This window comes from Podarcis gaigeae (assembly GCF_964106915.1).
Source record: "Podarcis gaigeae genome assembly, chromosome: 6".
Lineage (NCBI taxonomy): Eukaryota > Metazoa > Chordata > Lepidosauria > Squamata > Lacertidae > Podarcis > Podarcis gaigeae.
In genome coordinates, this window is record NC_139682.1 from 60,704,766 (window position 1) to 60,721,506 (window position 16,741).

Genomic DNA, 16,741 nt, shown 5'->3' on the forward strand with positions numbered 1-16,741 from the left:
ACTGGGGCTGATAGGAGTTGCAACATTTGTAAGGCAGCAGATTTGCCAAGTTGCCAAGACTCCCAGCTCCTCCTCACTGCTGCTTATTTTCTGATCATTACTGGCTCGCCTTTCCAGCACCCCTGCTGTAGTCAATTGCATTGCAGATGTTCTTGTGTCAACTTGATGCAGATACTTCTCGCCTTCACTTCCGAGAAGCCCAAAACGAGCATTAAAAGTCAAAACGGAAATGGCCAGCGCGTGTGAGTCTACACTTTTTTTAATAGATCTACGACACCACTAGTTTCCCCTTTCGCGCCTTTTTTTCTCCCCTACGTTCCTTCAGGCCTCTGCGTCCCAGCAACCGTTACACTGCCACTTTTAAAACAGCACTCTGCTTTTCTTCTGGCCTTGCGGGTAAAATGATTGGCTAGTCAAAGCAGGCCGCGATTGGTCAAGCGACGGAGCCGGGGGGGGGGGGCCGATTCGTATTTCCTTTTCTTCCATCCGTCTCCTGTTGGCGGCGGGCTTTAAGCTTTCCAGACAAGCCTCTACAGTTGCACGCGCGCGTTTCCGCGAGGACCCTTCCGAGCTGTCCAAGCCACCCGCCTGAGCCCAAAAGAACGAGGGAGGCAGGGAGGCAGCGATTTCGCTTTCACCAGAAGCGGGGTCGAGCCTCAAACCATCTAGGGAGGCAGTTTGCCGAACTTTTCACCACCTCAGCGGGCGGTGACCGCGGGTATTATCAAACCGGCATCCGTTCAAGACAACCCCCGAGTCGCCCGGCGCGAGAAACGCGGTGGGGGAACGAGGGGTCCTGGCTGTGTGCAAAACGCGCCAAGTTTCCCGTCGTGGGCGGGTGTGTGTGTGTCTGAGCTTGGAGGGACCCCAGATCCCCTCAGTCTATAGAGCAGCTGGGGAAGGGGCTATTCCGGGGCAGCGCCCTCCCGCGCCTCGCCCACGGGGACCTGGCCAGGACAAGAGGATGTAGCGGCGGCGGGTGAGGAGATGCGGCGGCCGCGCCACCATGAGCGGGCGGGCGGGGGCGCGCCTTTCTTTCCAGGCGACGGGTGGCCACCTCTGCCTGCCTCCCGGGGGGGGGGGGTCCGAGGGAAGGACTGCGGGCCGCCGCTGGTTCTCTGGCACTTTGAGCCGCAGCCCTGTCTGCCTGAGGGGAGCTTCAGGGAATATTTCGCTCTCCCTCTTTTTCACCCTTGATGCGGAAATTAGTTGTGAAGTGGAAGGCGCGCTACGGAACTCTCCGCTGCGTTTTTTTTTATTTGGTCTGTTACGGGCGGAGCCAGGCTTCGTGTTGAAACAGGGGGATGCGGAACCTCAGTTAAGTATTTTTTATTGATTGGGGGGGGGGGGGAGCAGCTGCCCTCCCCCCCTTCCCCTTGGCTCCGCCCGTGGTGTCTGTGCAGGGGGAGCGTGTCTGCTTCCCTCCTATGAAAGGTTTTCTCGGCTTTCGGTTTTCATCCTTGTCGCAGCAAGGAAAGTAACGGGCCGAGAGTATTTTTTGGGGGGGGGGGTCGTTTCCCGAGCTGCCCTCAAATCTTAGGGCGGGGCGGAGGGGGAAGATGCCGCGGGTTTGTGTACCGGAAAAGTAACGACATCCCGACGTTCTTAAGTCTTAACCTGGGGCTTCAGTCTCCAGTAAATAGGATTTCCGCCCTGGCCGGTAGCGTCAGATTCCTGCACTGTTTCGCTTCTCCTTAACAACAACAACAAAAAGTTCAGAAGCCGCCGGCTTTTAATGTCTAGGTCAAAGGGAACTTTGTATTAAGCGGTCGCAGCTTAGGAGTTCATCGCGCGCTAATCAAAGCGCAGTTGTGTTTCCCGGCCCACTTCGGCGTGTGCTCCGGTTGCTCTTGTGAAGCTGTGTCGTCACAATACACGCTGCCGCTTACAAAACATACAAACGTGGTGTTTTATATGCTTTTGACAGGCATGACTACAGGTTGCAGTTTTGTTGCGTTCGTCCCTCGGCGTTCTCTGGTGAGGGGGGAAAATGCCAGGCGTGCTGCCCAGTGACAGTAGCGGGCTTTCAAGAGGCACCCCCACGAAAAGAAGCAGACTTTCACTGAAGTTCTTTCAGAAAAGGGAAACAAAAAGAGCTCTGGATTTTGCAGAATCGGCAGAAAATGAGCAAAAGACTTCAGAATATGAATGTTCTGAAATGTATGTAAGCGTTTATTTTTCAGTAACTCATAACAATGTGCAGAGAACTTTTAAAGGCATTTTGGTGGATCTCCATTTCTATATTTGTGTTACAGTGTATGCTTAAAGTTCTGTATCTTACTATATCAGTTATGTAAAATCTTACTGGTTGTGCTTAATTACTGTAACTACACATATTTGCATTGGCTTTTGTATACCCCAGCCTTCAGTTGGCTTTCAATGTTTTCTAACAGAAGGCTAATGGTAGGCTGTTAACATAATGGATTATGACTGAAATCAGTTTGATTACTGGTATTCTATCTTGGTGACAATTTGTTTTGTATATAGGTAGCATTACATACATTCTATGCTAATTGAGGGTAGAACAGGCATAATACAACCCAAGTTTAAGTTTTCAAAACTCCATTGAGCCCAGTGGAAGAGATTTAGGAATGTACTAGACCTTGAACTTCTTTCTGTCAAATGACTTAAAAGAGTTGGATAGAGAGTACCCTACATAGCCTGCTTTGGGGGGAATAACAAAAAGTGAACTCAAAAAAAATTCCTTCCAGTAGCTCCTTAAAGACCAACTAAGTCAATTCTTGGTATGAGCTTTCGTGTGCATGCACACTTCTTCAGATACACTGCATGCACACGAAAGCTCATACCAAGAACTGACTTAGTTGGTCTTTAAGGTGCTACTGGAAGGAATTTTTTTTGTTTTGACTATGGCAGACCAACACGGCTACCTATCTGTAAAAAGTGAACTGTTTGTTTACAACATTAAATTTGGTAGAAAGGTTTTAAAGGATACAGGCCTAAGAATATGTAATGGGAAGTAAGAACTACTGTATTCTGTGTGATTAACTTCTACACACAAGATTGTGCTGCACACCTTCATTCTTGATTGCAAGTTTCTTACACTTTAGCAGTTTGTTTCCATACGAGAAAATACTTTATTTTTAAAAAAAATAGATTAAGGTGTCAAAATGAAAAACTATTTCAATAGGCTGCATTGGGAATAAACTTTAAATCCTGGTCTAATTATGGCCATACAGTATATTGTTGGCCTAATACTCCTGTGAAAATGGGAGCTTCCGTGGGATAATACTTTAGCCGTTGAAGAATTCCTGGCCAGAAATAAATCTGTTATGTTGACAAGGAAAACACAAGAGTTATCAATACCATTTTTGTACTTATAATTGTTGTACTTTAATTATCTTATTGTACAGTTAAAGGTAAAGGTACCCCTGCCCATACGGGCCAGTCTTGACAGACTCTGGGGTTGTGCGCCCATCTCACTTAAGAGGCCAGGGGCCAGCGCTGTCCGGAGACACTTCCGGGTCACGTGGCCAGCGTGACATCGCTGCTCTGGCGAGCCAGAGCCGCACACGGAAACGCCGTTTACCTTCCCGCTGGTAAGCGGTCCCTATTTATCTACTTGCACCCGGAGGTGCTTTCGAACTGCTAGGTTGGCAGTTAGAGATGGCTAATTCATTATTTTTGGAGAGTGATTTTTATGTGGTACCTCAATAGTGGTACTACATAGAGCTCGCCCTGTCGTGGGCATTCAAACTGCCAACCTACAGATCAGCAAGCCCAAGAGGCTCAGTGTTATAGACTTTGCTCTGTCCCAGCTCCTGCCAACTTAGCAGTTCGAAAGCAAACCAGTGCGAGTAGATAAATAGGTACCTCTGCGGCAAGAAGGTAAACGGTGTCTCCATGCGCTCTGGTTTCCATGTTCTGTTGTGCCAGAAGTGTTTTAGTCATGCTGGCCACATGACCCAGAAAGCTGTCTGTGGACAAACGCCGGCTCCCTCGGCCTGAAAGCGAGATGAGCACCGCAACCCCATAGTTGCCTTTAACTGGACTTAACTGTCATGGGGTCCTTTACCTTTTACCTTACTACATACAGCAGGGATTAAGAAACAGTATTTTAGTAATAGGTAAATTTCTAAATTTAGAAGACATCTTGCACATGTGTATTTTGGAATAAAATATCTTTTTTTGTATGACAGTGACCAGGTAGTTCCTGCAACACAGCCACTTTCACCGTCGCCTATCTGCTGTGAGAAGAAAGACAACATGCTACCTTTCGTGGGCTTGAACAATCTGGGTAACACGTGTTATCTTAACAGTATACTTCAGGTAAGTTCATAACAGGTCCTGATGGACATAAGTTGTGTAACAAATACATTGTACAAACATTGAAGGTATGTGGCAGGCTCTAGGATATTGTTTTCTTAGTATGGTTTGCAAAATATTAAAACGAGGCGTATTTGAAGAGGCTGTACTATGAGTATAGAAGAAGAAGAAGAGAAGAAGAGTTTGGATTTGATATCCCGCTTTATCACTACCCGAAGGAGTCTCAAAGCGGCTAACATTCTCCTTTCCCTTCCTCCCCCACAACAAACACTCTGTGAGGTGAGTGGGGCTGAGACACTTCAAAGAAGTGTGACTAGCCCAAGGTCACCCAGCAGCTGCATGTGGAGGAGCGGAGACGCGAACCCGGTTCCCCAGATTGCAAGACTACCGCTCTTAACCACTACACCACACTGGCTCCATCAAAAGTCACGCCATTCTCTTTTAACTTCACATTTTCAGAGGAAGTGCTTTAAAAATACTTGCTTTACCTAGCTCAAAGGGAAAACAAGGAAAACTAAACATGAAAACAACAGTAAAACCATAGCACTGATAAAACCTGCAATAGCTTGACCCACTATTCCTCCTTTGTCCAAACGTCTGCTAGATCAAAACAGTTTCATCTGCCTATTGATAACCAGGCCTTGTCAGGAGATTGGAGTTCCAAAATCAAAGCAGAATGATTGAGAAAACTTGGATACACAAGCTATGTAGCATAGCTTTATTTCTGTTTGAGTTTGTTTTTTTGTAACGGATGTAACCTTAAAAAAATAAAAATAATATGAGAACTTTGAAGTCAGTATATGGCATTTAGAAATAATACTCAAACAACATGAATGAAACAGTGGGGCAGGGGGAAAGTTCTTAAGAACCAATGTACTGTAAAACACTTTTAAAAAATAACAGTATACAGTGGTACCTCTAGATAAGAACGGGATCCGTTCTGAAGCCCCGTTCGCATCCTGAAGTAAACGTAAGGCGCGAGTGCGCAGGTCGCATTTTGCTACTTCCGCGCATGCGCGTGACGTCATTTTGAGTGTCTGCGTGAGCGGCGAAACCCGGAAGTAATGCACTCCATTACTTCCAGGTCGCCGCAGAGTGCAACCCGAAAATATTCATCCCAAAACTACTTCAGCCCGAGGTATGACTAATCAGATTTCAGAATAATCAGATATAGTTATGACCACCTGTCTTTTACTATTAACACCTTATATACTCAGCAATTTATTAAGGCCTGACACTTGTTCATCATAGAGACAGAGGTTTAAGATTTATCTTGACAGTTTGGTCCTGTTTTATTTTGTAACAGATATATATTTAGACTTATTTATTCACTTCTGTTTATCTACAATTACATCTGTTGATGCCAGTTTCTAAATTTGTATCCCATCCCTCCAAGGAACTCAAAAGTAGGTCATCCTACATTTATTATCTTGCTTTTTCTGCAAGATTGGGTCAAACTACACAATCAAATCAATTGCTTAATAAGCTAGTTTATTAATGAGTGGCATAACCCTTCCATGCCCTTTTGTTCTACCCACTCAGCAAATGGCTAAGCAGTTCAATAGTCTGTTTATAAAAATAGATTTCTGTTATACATGAGCCTGGAAACCTATGGTTAATGACTTGTGAGATATTAAGCTATGGTTTGAAGTTAGCTTATTATCTTGGCTTGGTTGCAAAGGTGTTATATACACCCATAAGCCAGGATATGATTTTTGTGAATCAGGCCATCTAGCGGTTGGTCCAAGGTCAACTAGTGTCCTTCATGACTTAGATCAGGGAGGCCTGCTTTCAAATCCCTGCTAAGTGAAATACCCATTCTGCTACATCACACAAATATATAGCTAAATATGTGTTTCACAAATTCTGTTTTCCTTCATTGTACTGCATGTCTTGTTCCTATTTTAGGTGCTTTATTTTTGCCCTGGCTTTAAGACTGGAGTGAAACAACTATTTAATATAATTACAAACAAGAAAGAAAGCTTAAAAGGTGACACTGATAAGGTGAGAACATATTGTCTATTATTGGGCATATTGTACATAACAAAAGTTAGTATATCATGGGTTCAATATAAACAAATCACTTTTGCTCCTTCCTTTGGAAGAAAGTTTATTATGAAAGATGTCACTTCTGTAGCAGGGTAATTTAGACTCAGCATGCCTTTAGAGGTGCTTGCCCCATTAGCACAAACCAGTTTGCATTGAAACCACTTGCTATAAGGCTGGAAGGTGGGTGGGAAGTCACCTCCATCAGCTTATTGATGCTAACAGGCAGCCCTGCTTGCAAAGGCATTTTGGGGAACTCACTTTAAGATCCTGATTGTTCAATAGTAGCTGTCTATACCTGGTGTCTTATGTGATGTCAGATGTGGGGCAGGCGGCCATGGTTTGCAGGAAATGACCTTGTGGGTCAAAGTAGGACATCTGCATGCTGGTTGTTCCTCACCCTTGTTTTAGAACTAGTCAAATGTCTTCCAGGATAGACAGATGATGCTTTATATGGTATCTTTTTATATGGTATGGCATAGAATTAGGACTGAAGCACAATAAAGATATGTTTGTTAGGGTAATTCTATAGTCACTTTCAGACAGTAAAAGGGTCATTTAATTGACTTTAGTCTTTGGCATTAAGTAAATAACAACCTAATACCGGTACAATGATGATAACATTTATACATTTGAAATTTTGTATCATAGAATCATAATAGCTTGAGCTGATATGCAAAATGAAAGTAAACACATCAATATTATGAAAAAGGATTATAAAATTATGTAACTAGCTAAAAAGAAGGCAAGAAAATTAACTTCCAAATGCAAACACTTATTTTCTCTGTCTTTACAGGGGGGAATTAAAGAAGATTCTCTTGCAAGCTATGAATTGGTCTGCAGTTTACACTCCTTGATTGTTTCAGTTGAACAGCTTCAGGCCAGCTTTCTCTTAAATTCTGATAAATACACAGATGAACTTGCAACTCAGCCAAGAAGACTACTAAATACGCTTAGGTACAAAAGATGTGTTTCTAACTATTTATGAAGCAAATGATATGGAATCTTGTAATTTGCTACAGGAAGACAGCCTTTTAAGTTTATTGAATTATTCCTATTCACAAATATGTTCTCCAGCTCCTTCTTACAGTAGATGTGTTCATTTCTAGTCACTTGATAATGTGAGGTAGCTCAGCAACAATGCAGATTAGAGTTTGAACCTGTTCTGTGATCTCTCATATCAGTCAAATTTAAATGACTGATAGGCAAAAATAACAAATTATCTGTAATATACCAGTTTTTACAAAAGTATATCTCCATAATTCTAAATACATAATAGCCTGCAAAACTGAGCAACTTCATGAAGCTGAACATCTACCTCCTCATTTTAATTTTGGATCCCCTAAACATAGCGTAGTAACTTGAATTGTACTTAAAATGTGTTACCAAGAAGGGCACCTGCCAAATTTGGTTATGCTCATGAACCCCTGTCTAAATTGTGTCATTAAGCTATTTTTTGACTGTGTATATTAGGTAATGTGTTGCATTTTTATTTTAAGGGAACTGAACCCCATGTATGAGGGATACTTGCAACATGATGCCCAAGAAGTATTGCAGTGTATATTGGGACATATCCAAGAAACATGTCAGCTGTTGAAGGAACAACTGAAACCCAGATCACTAGAAGAGCCCACAGCTGAACTAAAGAAAACTACTAATGAGGATACTGGCAGTACTGGTATTGTTGAGGAAGATGTCAGTTTGATCTCTGACCAAGCTATTGAGGAGGGTGAAGATAAAACTAACGGAAATGCAAAAAGAAAAAATGATACAGAGGATGGGAATGAAAAGAAAAAATCCAAAGTTTCCAAAGAAAAAAATGGAATAGAAGAGAATCAGAGACGGACCAGGTCAAAGAGAAAAGCCCTGGAGGAAAAACTAGAAAATCAATCTGAAGCAACCATTAAGCATTGCATTGAAAATGAAAATACAAAACCAACCCATAAAAAATCCAGACTTCGATTAAATTGGTTAAAACCTTCAAGCAAGCAACCTAGCATTCTGTCCAAATTTTGTAGTTTGGGAAAGCTGACAACAAACTTGGGGTTCAAAGAGCCTGTTAAAGAAATAGAAAACTCTGGATTCACAGACAGTTTCCGCAAGTGTGAAAATGGCAGCCAAGGAACGGAAGACTATTGTGATCCATCATTTATTGAAAGCACTGCCGAAAAAGAAATTGAAAAACAATGCCAGAGAGGTTAGCCTTATGAGTAACTTGTGTGTGTGCCCAGTTTGCTGAGATCACCTGGCCACATTTTTGTGTTTTCATAGTGGTAGAAGAGATGGAACAAGTCACATGAATTGCCTCCTTGGCTTGGCTCTTTTTCTTTTTTTACCACAGTCAAGCTATGAGGGCTGTACATGTACATGTTTTGTGGCTTATTAAGACTACAGTTGTATGTTATATACTAGGAAATAAACATCATTTAACTCAATGGGCTTACTTCTGAGTAAACATTTTAGGATAGCACTGTAAACCTAGGAGCAAGACTACTAACCCAATCATGTTTCGTGGCTGGGTTTTGTGTCTCACTTTCTCCTGACATTAACTATGCATGGTGGGACACAAGGTGGAAAGAGATTGAGATAGATGTTTAGTTCTAGCAGTGTAGCTTTCTTGTAGGGCAAAGCAAAGATGGCTGATACTTGCCCTAAGCAAGCAGAACAGTGGCATATTGCAGGGCTGGGTTAAGTAGATCTGAGTTGGCAAATATAACAAGCCAAAAAGTAATACAGAGAAGGTGGTCAGTGTTTTAACATTTCTAATACTTCTGGATTTAACTTAATGAAAATTGAATCAATAGTTTTAGTATTTTTAAAAACAAAAACTGAAAATACTGGGATTTCTTTGTAGGGGTAGATTGGTAAAGTTCTTCTTTAGATGTAAGAAGCTGCCTGGAATGGTTAAGCCTGTATGCTAAGGGATCTTTTATCTTGCCCTATGGAAAACTGTTTCCTACATAATGAATGTTTCTTATACTCCTTTTTGAGTACACATGCTTAGGGGTGTGCTGGTTGCATCTAAATGATAGGGCTGCAATGACATTAGCGGGTTCAATATCAAGAATGTACCCCCATTGTAGTGCCTAATAATTGAAGTTCCTAATAGGAACTACATAGCTCATGTGGAGTGGGATCTAAAGAGATCCAAAGAGCTGTGGATGGAGCTTCCTGCCTTGGCATACAGTTTTTGAACTATACTTTGGAACATTTCCTCTTGCTGTTTCAGCTGCTCAAAGATATGGGATTTGGCGGAGTAGTGTCATATGCAGTACGAGGAGCTGCAGCAAGATGATGAAATTCGGAGAACTCTGATAATATCTATTCAGGAAAAGAGTTTAACCTAATCTGGTATGTGCTTTACCTTAGGTTCAGAGTTATCTGTCTTCGATTTAGTGGAGAGACTCTTCCAGGGTCAGTTGGTGTTACGAACACGATGTTTAGAGTGTGAGAGTTTCACTGAGAGAAGAGAAGACTTTCAAGATATTAGTGTGCCAGTGCAAAAAGAAGAGCTCTCAAAAACGGAAGAGAATTCTGAAAGTAAGTATAAACCACAGTAAATTTTAAGTATGCCTGTGATTCACATGCCTGTGTTTGGTAGGAGTATGCACACTTTCCTTGCCAACTATAGTTAAATTCTGGGTGTACATTTCTATATATAGTTTTTTTTTTATTTTTTAAGTTGTATCTTGACAACTTGTCACCTGATGGGTGCTGACAGACATTACCTTTTAAAGTACATATGCAACCATTTTCTTGGAAACAGCTTTTTCCCAGCTTACACTTGATGCCAAGGGTGGGGCAGGTGGGCATGGTTTGGGGAAAACAGTACTGTGAGTGAAGTTAGGATCCCTGCTGTGCCTAATCGGACCCATGTGCTGGAGTTCCCCTTCTGTGCTGTAGATCTGCTAGTGAACCCTCTGCTTGATGAAGGAAATTCAGAGTTACAGCTTTCCCCCAGCAGAGATTGCTATTCAGCTCCCAAGAGCAAGGGCCCCTTCCCAGTAATTTTGTTCCACTGTCAAACTTAATGTACAGTAACTCTTGTAACTTAAGGTCACTACTTTAGGAAACAAGTCTTTGCCCTCTTCTGTATGACAGCCCTACAAGTATCTGGTTGGTTTGTTACATTTTTCTTAGAATGTTTTCATCTGCTGATTTGGTTGCATTTCTGTGCTTTTTAATTTTTTTCATGGCATTAATAAAATATAAGCTACCTTGGAAGATGCAGATGCATTGGAAGGGTACGGCATAAGTTTTCCAAATAAATATGTCTTTTTTCCAGGTGAAACATACCTAGTTTCTCCAACTTTTTCTCATAGGCCTTGTTTTCCATATTTCATTATCCTCCACTGAACCAATTCCAATTTGTTTATATGCCCTTTAAAAGCACAACACCCAAAACTGGATATAGTACCTTGGATGTACAGAATAAGGTGACACTGTTATTTAGAAACTAAGATTCTTTGAATACAGCCCCAGAATTGTATTAGCCTTTTTGCAGTTGCACCACACTGATCAAACCTTCTGAGAGAAGAAATAGGTGTGTGCCAGAGGGGTGGTTGATGTGAATGTGCTCAGTATGGTATTTCAGTTGGTGAATATTGTTATCCTATAAAACAGGCATAGGCAAACTCTGCCCTCCAGATGTTTTGAGACTACATTTCCCATCATCCCTGACCACTGGTCCTGTTAGCTAGGGATGGTAGTTGTAGTCCCAAAACTTCTGGAGGGCTGAGTTTGCCTATGCCTGCTATAAAATGTCCCCATTCTGGTTGCTTAGAAATGTGTGGTCATACCAGTCTGTAACGTGCTGAAATGAAGCATGGCAATCTACGCAAGACAGATACTTCCTATAATACAGGTCTTAGTTATATGGAAGGGTGCATGGCTCTAGGATTCTGCAGGTTTCTAGGATGGTGTTAAACCCCTTCCCCACCTTAAAGAAACTGCCTTCTGTTTGGTTGTGCTGAAGTATGGAGATTAGGAATTGGCTTTGGAGAGTCATGAGATCACAGCAGAACATAAGCTTTGGAACCCTGATGTGTAATTCGGTGTGTAATTCTCTAGGATTCTGGCACTTTTTAAAACATTTACTCACATGTCCTGCACTCATATTATCGTGGTCAACAACCTGATTTGTATTTAACTGCTTACAGTATTGGGCAAACTAAATATAAGCAACTTTTTTTTGTAGTTTCTCCAGATCCCAAAACAGAAGTGAAGACTCTGAAGTGGGCAATTTCCCAGTTTGCTTCAGTGGAGAGGATTGTGGGAGAAGATAAATATTTCTGTGAAAACTGTCGTCATTACACAGAAGCTGAACGCAGTCTTCTATTTGACAAAATGCCTGAAGTTATAACCATCCACTTGAAGTGCTTCGCGGCTAGAGGATTAGAGTGAGTATAGTTAATAAACCACATTGAACAACCTGACTACTGGAAGTAAAACTTTGCACAAATATAAAATAATAAAATGGAACCCACATCAAGTGAATTTAACTTCTGGAAAGAAGAGCATGAACTATATTGTTAGGTATCCCAAAATATATTGTTGAGATTGTGCTTCCCATGGAATTTGCACAGTAGCTCAGTTCCTCTAAGCATGAAGGGAGAGAGAGCAGTGGGACATATCCTGCAGCTTCTTACATCCTTAACAACAAAGATATACACTCTTGGGGATCTTGTGTGATCAGTGTTTCTGAAGGCAGGGAGGGCAGATACATATAGGTACACAAAGACTTCCAGAAATGGTGTGCCTAAAATTATTTGTTCTTGCTACTACTTTTTTTTGGGGGGGGGGGGGAGGATTAGTGTTAAAAGTTTACAGCTCATTCCAAATTGTATGCATGCAAATATCCCTCCTATGGCAAGATCTGCCAGGACAAGCAGCTCTGGATGCAGTGTATCTCCCAATCCTAGTTTAGCCAAAGATATGAAGGTGTAAGTTGCTTAACCCACTTAAGCTGAAGCTGGTGTTAGTCCTCAAAACGGGGTGTAGTGGGGCAGGACTAGGGAAGGCTGGATTCTAAGCTCATCCAGCTCAGTCACATGACTTGGCAACCTAGTGTAGAACACTTATTTTTAAAAGGCTTGTTTTCCCTCAACCAGGTTTGGCAGTAGCAGCACTGCTGCTTAATGGAGTTTGCATCTGCTGTAATTTTACAGTGGCTTAATTTACATCAGCGTGCTTCCAGAGGATTGCTCCCTTAGTGTGCATGTACCTTTAAGCAAAATCCTCCTTCTAAAATAAAAGTCATGTGCTTCATTGTCATTAGTTTGGTCACAGTCAAGTACTTGTAACTCATGCTTTGTTGGGAAAGCAGCCAATATTAAATTCTACTCACCTGGTGATGAATATTTTCTTCAACAGGTAGACTGTGCTAAAGCAGACCTAAATACTACAAAGTGGACAGTTGTCTAGAGAAATAAAAATAAATTAGGCAATAGTACAGTAATAGTATTTTATGCGAGTGTGCCTAAACAAGCGAGCACCCCATTAGCCAGGAAAGACTGCTGGGTAACTTCCTTGATTGCTTCTAGGCACGGTGAGAATCAATTGTCTTGGCTTATTTGCCATTATTTTTTTCACCAGTTGCAAACTCTCAAAAGACTTAAATGATTAAGATCTATCTACTAATAAATGTGTGTTAGAATATGTATCCTATTCTTCCCACTGTTTCTTGTATCTTATGGAAGGTCTTAACAAATATTTTAAAACAAGTATCTCTTCCACTGTAGTCCCACATTATAATTATTTAGGTCATGTTCATAATGCATAAAATATATTGCCAAATAAACCCTGTTCTTAATTTTCCACTATTGTATGGCTTTTCTTGCTATTTAAACACCAATCAGCATATAATTATAGACTATCTTTTGTAAGCTTTCAAACATTAGATACCTCAGGCAAAAACCAGTGGATTGTAATAAAAACAAGGCAACCAACAGTTCCTGCTGTTATTTTACTGGAAGTTTAAGTGTAAATTAAAGGCATATCTGAAATTGAATTATCTATTGAGTGGATTCTCTCAACTGTCCCCAATATGAATTTCACTGTTGCGAAACATGAAATTATTTTACAGTTTGTAAGTGCAAAGACATGAGGGGAAATTAGCTGGTGTCTTGTAGTGCTTATTCAGAAATACCTATGCAAATTGCTTACCTGTTGGGCTGTCTTTTGAAATACCTAATTGTCAAAAAATAATAATTTTTCTTTGTAATAGTTAAAAAAATGAAAAAAGTTGCTGATGTTCAGTCACTTGATTTGTTACAGCAAGAAATTAAGTACAGTATCTTAATATGTTGGAGATCTAAAAGCTAAGCACTAGAGTACCTCATTTTGGCTCAATGTTTGCAGTATTACTTGGTGATAATGCAATTTTAAGAGAATCCAAGTTTAAGAGTGACTGATATCCTACAGCAACAGGAAAGCAAACTAGCTGAATTTTAAAATTTAAAAGTTTTATTTTTTTAAAGGAGCGGTGCAAAGTGACAACATAATCTATTTATTACATTTCTCCCCAAGGTTTGATTGTTACGGTGGGCTGTCCAAGATAAATACTCCTTTACAGACACCTCTCAAGCTGTCTTTGGATGACTGGAGCATAAACCCAGGCAACGAAATATATGGACTGTTTGCTGTAGTGATGCACAGTGGTATTACAATCAGCAGTGGGCACTACACAGCCTCTGTTAAAATTACAAATTTGGATAGCTTGGAATTGGACAAGGACAATTTAATAAGTGATCCATTTTGTAAAATTCACCCAGAGCCACTGAATGAACAAGAAGCAAGAGCTGTCACTGAGGACTATGACGACGGTGAGGTCTCCTTTAGAGTCAGTGGAAGTGCTCAGCCTAACAAAGGACTGAACAAAAAGAATATAGAAGCTGTGGGGCTTCTTGGAGGACAAAAGAGCAAGCTGAACTGTGATTTGCCAAGCAACAAAGCAACCCATTCTGAGATGATGGCTAACATAGTCACTGAAACTAAAAATGCAGAGCATACCCATGCTAAAGGAGTTGCGGAGTTTGAACGCTGTGGGCAAACTGATCCTGCTATTGGACTAGAAAATAAAGCAATGCATATAATGCAGAGCTTGAAAGAGTATGAGGGGAAATGGCTACTTTTTGATGATTCCGAAGTGAAAGTTACAGAGGAAAAAGACTTTCTCAACCTTCTGTCCCCCATTTCCTCATCTACATCTACTCCTTACCTGCTGTTTTATAAGAAAATTGTAGAGTGAGGTTGTATTTTAACTATGTAAATAAGTTTAGCATCTGATCAGCACTGAAGAGCACCTATGAAGCTACAGAATGATTCACCAGACTTAAGATTCTGTAAAAATGAGATGATTTTTTTAAAGTGGGTAATTATCTTTATAGTTTATATACAGATCATAGCAATACAAACCTATATATATAGTCTGTTGAATAAAATGCTTTAAGAGCACAGTAGCATTTAAAGGTGGTTCTAATTTTGTCACACTACTCATGTTCGCTCTCTTTAAAAATAAAGTTATTTGTACTCATATTCTAGAGTGTATAGTTGATATAAATAAATCCAGTTGCTTTTGCAAACAAATTTTTTTTTCTTTATTTATAAAGCCATAGGACCTGAAAAAGTAATTGCTTCTTTTGTGCCCTTACCCTTCTCCATTGTTCCTCATATAGTCAAAATATGCGGTGGGATGCTCATCTCAGTTTCAAGGTAGGAATGCATACATGACTTGGTGTTTCAGTTTTATTTCTGAGTTCAGGTTACGCTATTTTAGTATAAATAAACTACTGCAATTTTTCTTTAAAAGATAAGCATAGCTAGGTACCAATACAGAGGGTTCCAGTTTCTAAGGACCACTTCACATTTTAGGCATGCAGTACTTTTGAAGGCAACTGTATCCATGGGTTGCATAAGGGAGGTTTGATTGGTTGGTACTTTCTATTGAATGTACAAGTGATGCTAAAACTAGGTTTGGTTTTGGGTAATCTGTGAACTGAATTTGCAATGTACTCACTCCACTTACCTTAACACTATTCTAACAGTAGTGGCTTTTACAGATTTCATCCCTTTCAAATATGATTTCTAATTGAACACAAGGTGGACTAAAGGTATTTTTGGTTAAAGGCAGTTACCACATTTTCCAGTATGCTGGCATAGTTTTCGAAGAGAATCATAAAATTTTGCACTAGGCATATCTACTGAGAAGTTGATACTGAGAAAAAACTCTAAAGCAGTGACTAAATGTTTGTCAATCAACTGAATTGAAATGGGGCTTGCTCTCAAATAAGGGGTTAGGATTGCAGCCTTGATGCTGAACTAGCAGTTTGCAAAAAACAGGCATCACTGAAGCGGTAGTAGTGTTATGTAATGAATACATCATGTGAACACCCAGTCTACTTTATACAAGTCCTTCCTTCCTGTGCAGCATCCTTTGCTGAAGCCAGCTTAGCCTTGCAACAGGAATGAAAGAGACGAGCTACTTAGCACCTCATGTCTGCTTGAAAGCCAAAAGTCTCTGCTTCACTTTCAGTGACCCAAACCAGTATTTGAAACTGGAAATTAGCGCTTTAGAAACAGGTTGGCTTTTGTGGACCCCCATATCCCCAAGGTCATCCCAGCATTTTGAGGCACAAGCCCAATGTAACTGTAGCCACGTGACACAAAAAGTTTAAAAATGAAAGCATCCTTAAAAAGCATTTTGTACTTACCTTTCTCTAGGATCTTTTTTCACACAAAGATGAATTTTAAAAGCTGGCACACCAAGAAATAAAGTGTAAACATTCAAATATTTAATGGTACCATTAAAATAAACACTGCATTAAAAATGGTTTAAATGCATTTGCAAATGCTCCTAATATAAAATAAATATATGAACTAAAACAAAAACAAATTTAACATTAAAGAATGCTATAAATAATGGTTGATGCATTTGGAGTACCTCTGAATATTAAAAAATGCCTTAAAAAACAGTTGTGTTTACAGTCTCACCAGTAGTTTGTATACTGTTGCCATGGGGTTAAAAAAGGTTTGAAGTCTATATAATAATTCAGAAGGGAAATTTGGCCACTTAACACTTCCATGTAAATTGGTAAAATGTGTGCATGGTGTCCTGAACAAAGTCCAAAGTTTTATTTCCAAATAAAACTTATAAAAAATTCCCGGTATTGATGACACTGCACTCGTTTGTTCAGTACCTTAAAATTCTTAAAGTGTATTTTAAGGTGCTCAGATGTCCATTTTGCGAAGGCTCATTCTGCTGAAGGAATCTCTGGGGAGGAAAAAACAATGAGATAAGCTTCTACTTCCCAAGCTGAACGCCAGAGTCTGGTGGTAATATTCTGCTACACAAAGTGTTTGCATGTGCAGCTATAAAATTAACTAGTTCTCCTATCTCAGGGGTGACTAGAAG

The 16,741-nt window shown here is 40.5% G+C and overlaps 2 protein-coding genes across 17 annotated transcripts in view; one reads left to right on the plus strand and one right to left on the minus strand.

Moving 5' to 3' along the window:
• The first annotated feature begins 500 nt into the window (after nucleotides 1-500).
• On the plus strand, nucleotides 501-14,916 carry USP1 (ubiquitin specific peptidase 1). Its single transcript, XM_083742867.1, has 9 exons — nucleotides 501-979; nucleotides 1,928-2,160; nucleotides 4,158-4,287; nucleotides 6,193-6,288; nucleotides 7,127-7,287; nucleotides 7,830-8,527; nucleotides 9,700-9,870; nucleotides 11,528-11,729; nucleotides 13,858-14,916. Exons 2-9 carry the CDS (start codon nucleotides 1,991-1,993, stop codon nucleotides 14,576-14,578), a joined length of 2,349 nt encoding a protein of 782 aa, XP_083598993.1. The 5' UTR covers nucleotides 501-979; nucleotides 1,928-1,990; the 3' UTR covers nucleotides 14,579-14,916.
• Nucleotides 14,917-16,099: 1,183 nt separating this feature from the next.
• Nucleotides 16,100-16,741, minus strand: part of DOCK7 (dedicator of cytokinesis 7) — a 107,348-nt gene continuing 106,706 nt past the window's right edge. For all 16 annotated transcript variants that reach the window (XR_014565279.1, XM_083742815.1, XM_083742811.1 and 13 more), the window contains one exon: nucleotides 16,100-16,600. Coding sequence is in view for 15 of the 16 variants with exons in the window: in XM_083742815.1 (XP_083598941.1) it covers nucleotides 16,558-16,600 (43 nt within the window). In the remaining variant the exon portion in view is untranslated. The remainder of the gene's footprint in view (nucleotides 16,601-16,741) is intronic.

Coding starts and splice junctions, on each gene's coding strand:
- USP1 (XM_083742867.1), top strand. CDS start 1,991: ATGCCAGGCGTGCTGCCCAGTGACAGTAGCGGGCTTTCAAGAGGCACC. Junction 9,871..11,527: donor AACGGAAGAGAATTCTGAAA/GTAAGTATAAAC, acceptor TTTTTTTTGTAG/TTTCTCCAGATCCCAAAACA. Junction 11,730..13,857: donor TTCGCGGCTAGAGGATTAGA/GTGAGTATAGTT, acceptor TTTCTCCCCAAG/GTTTGATTGTTACGGTGGGC.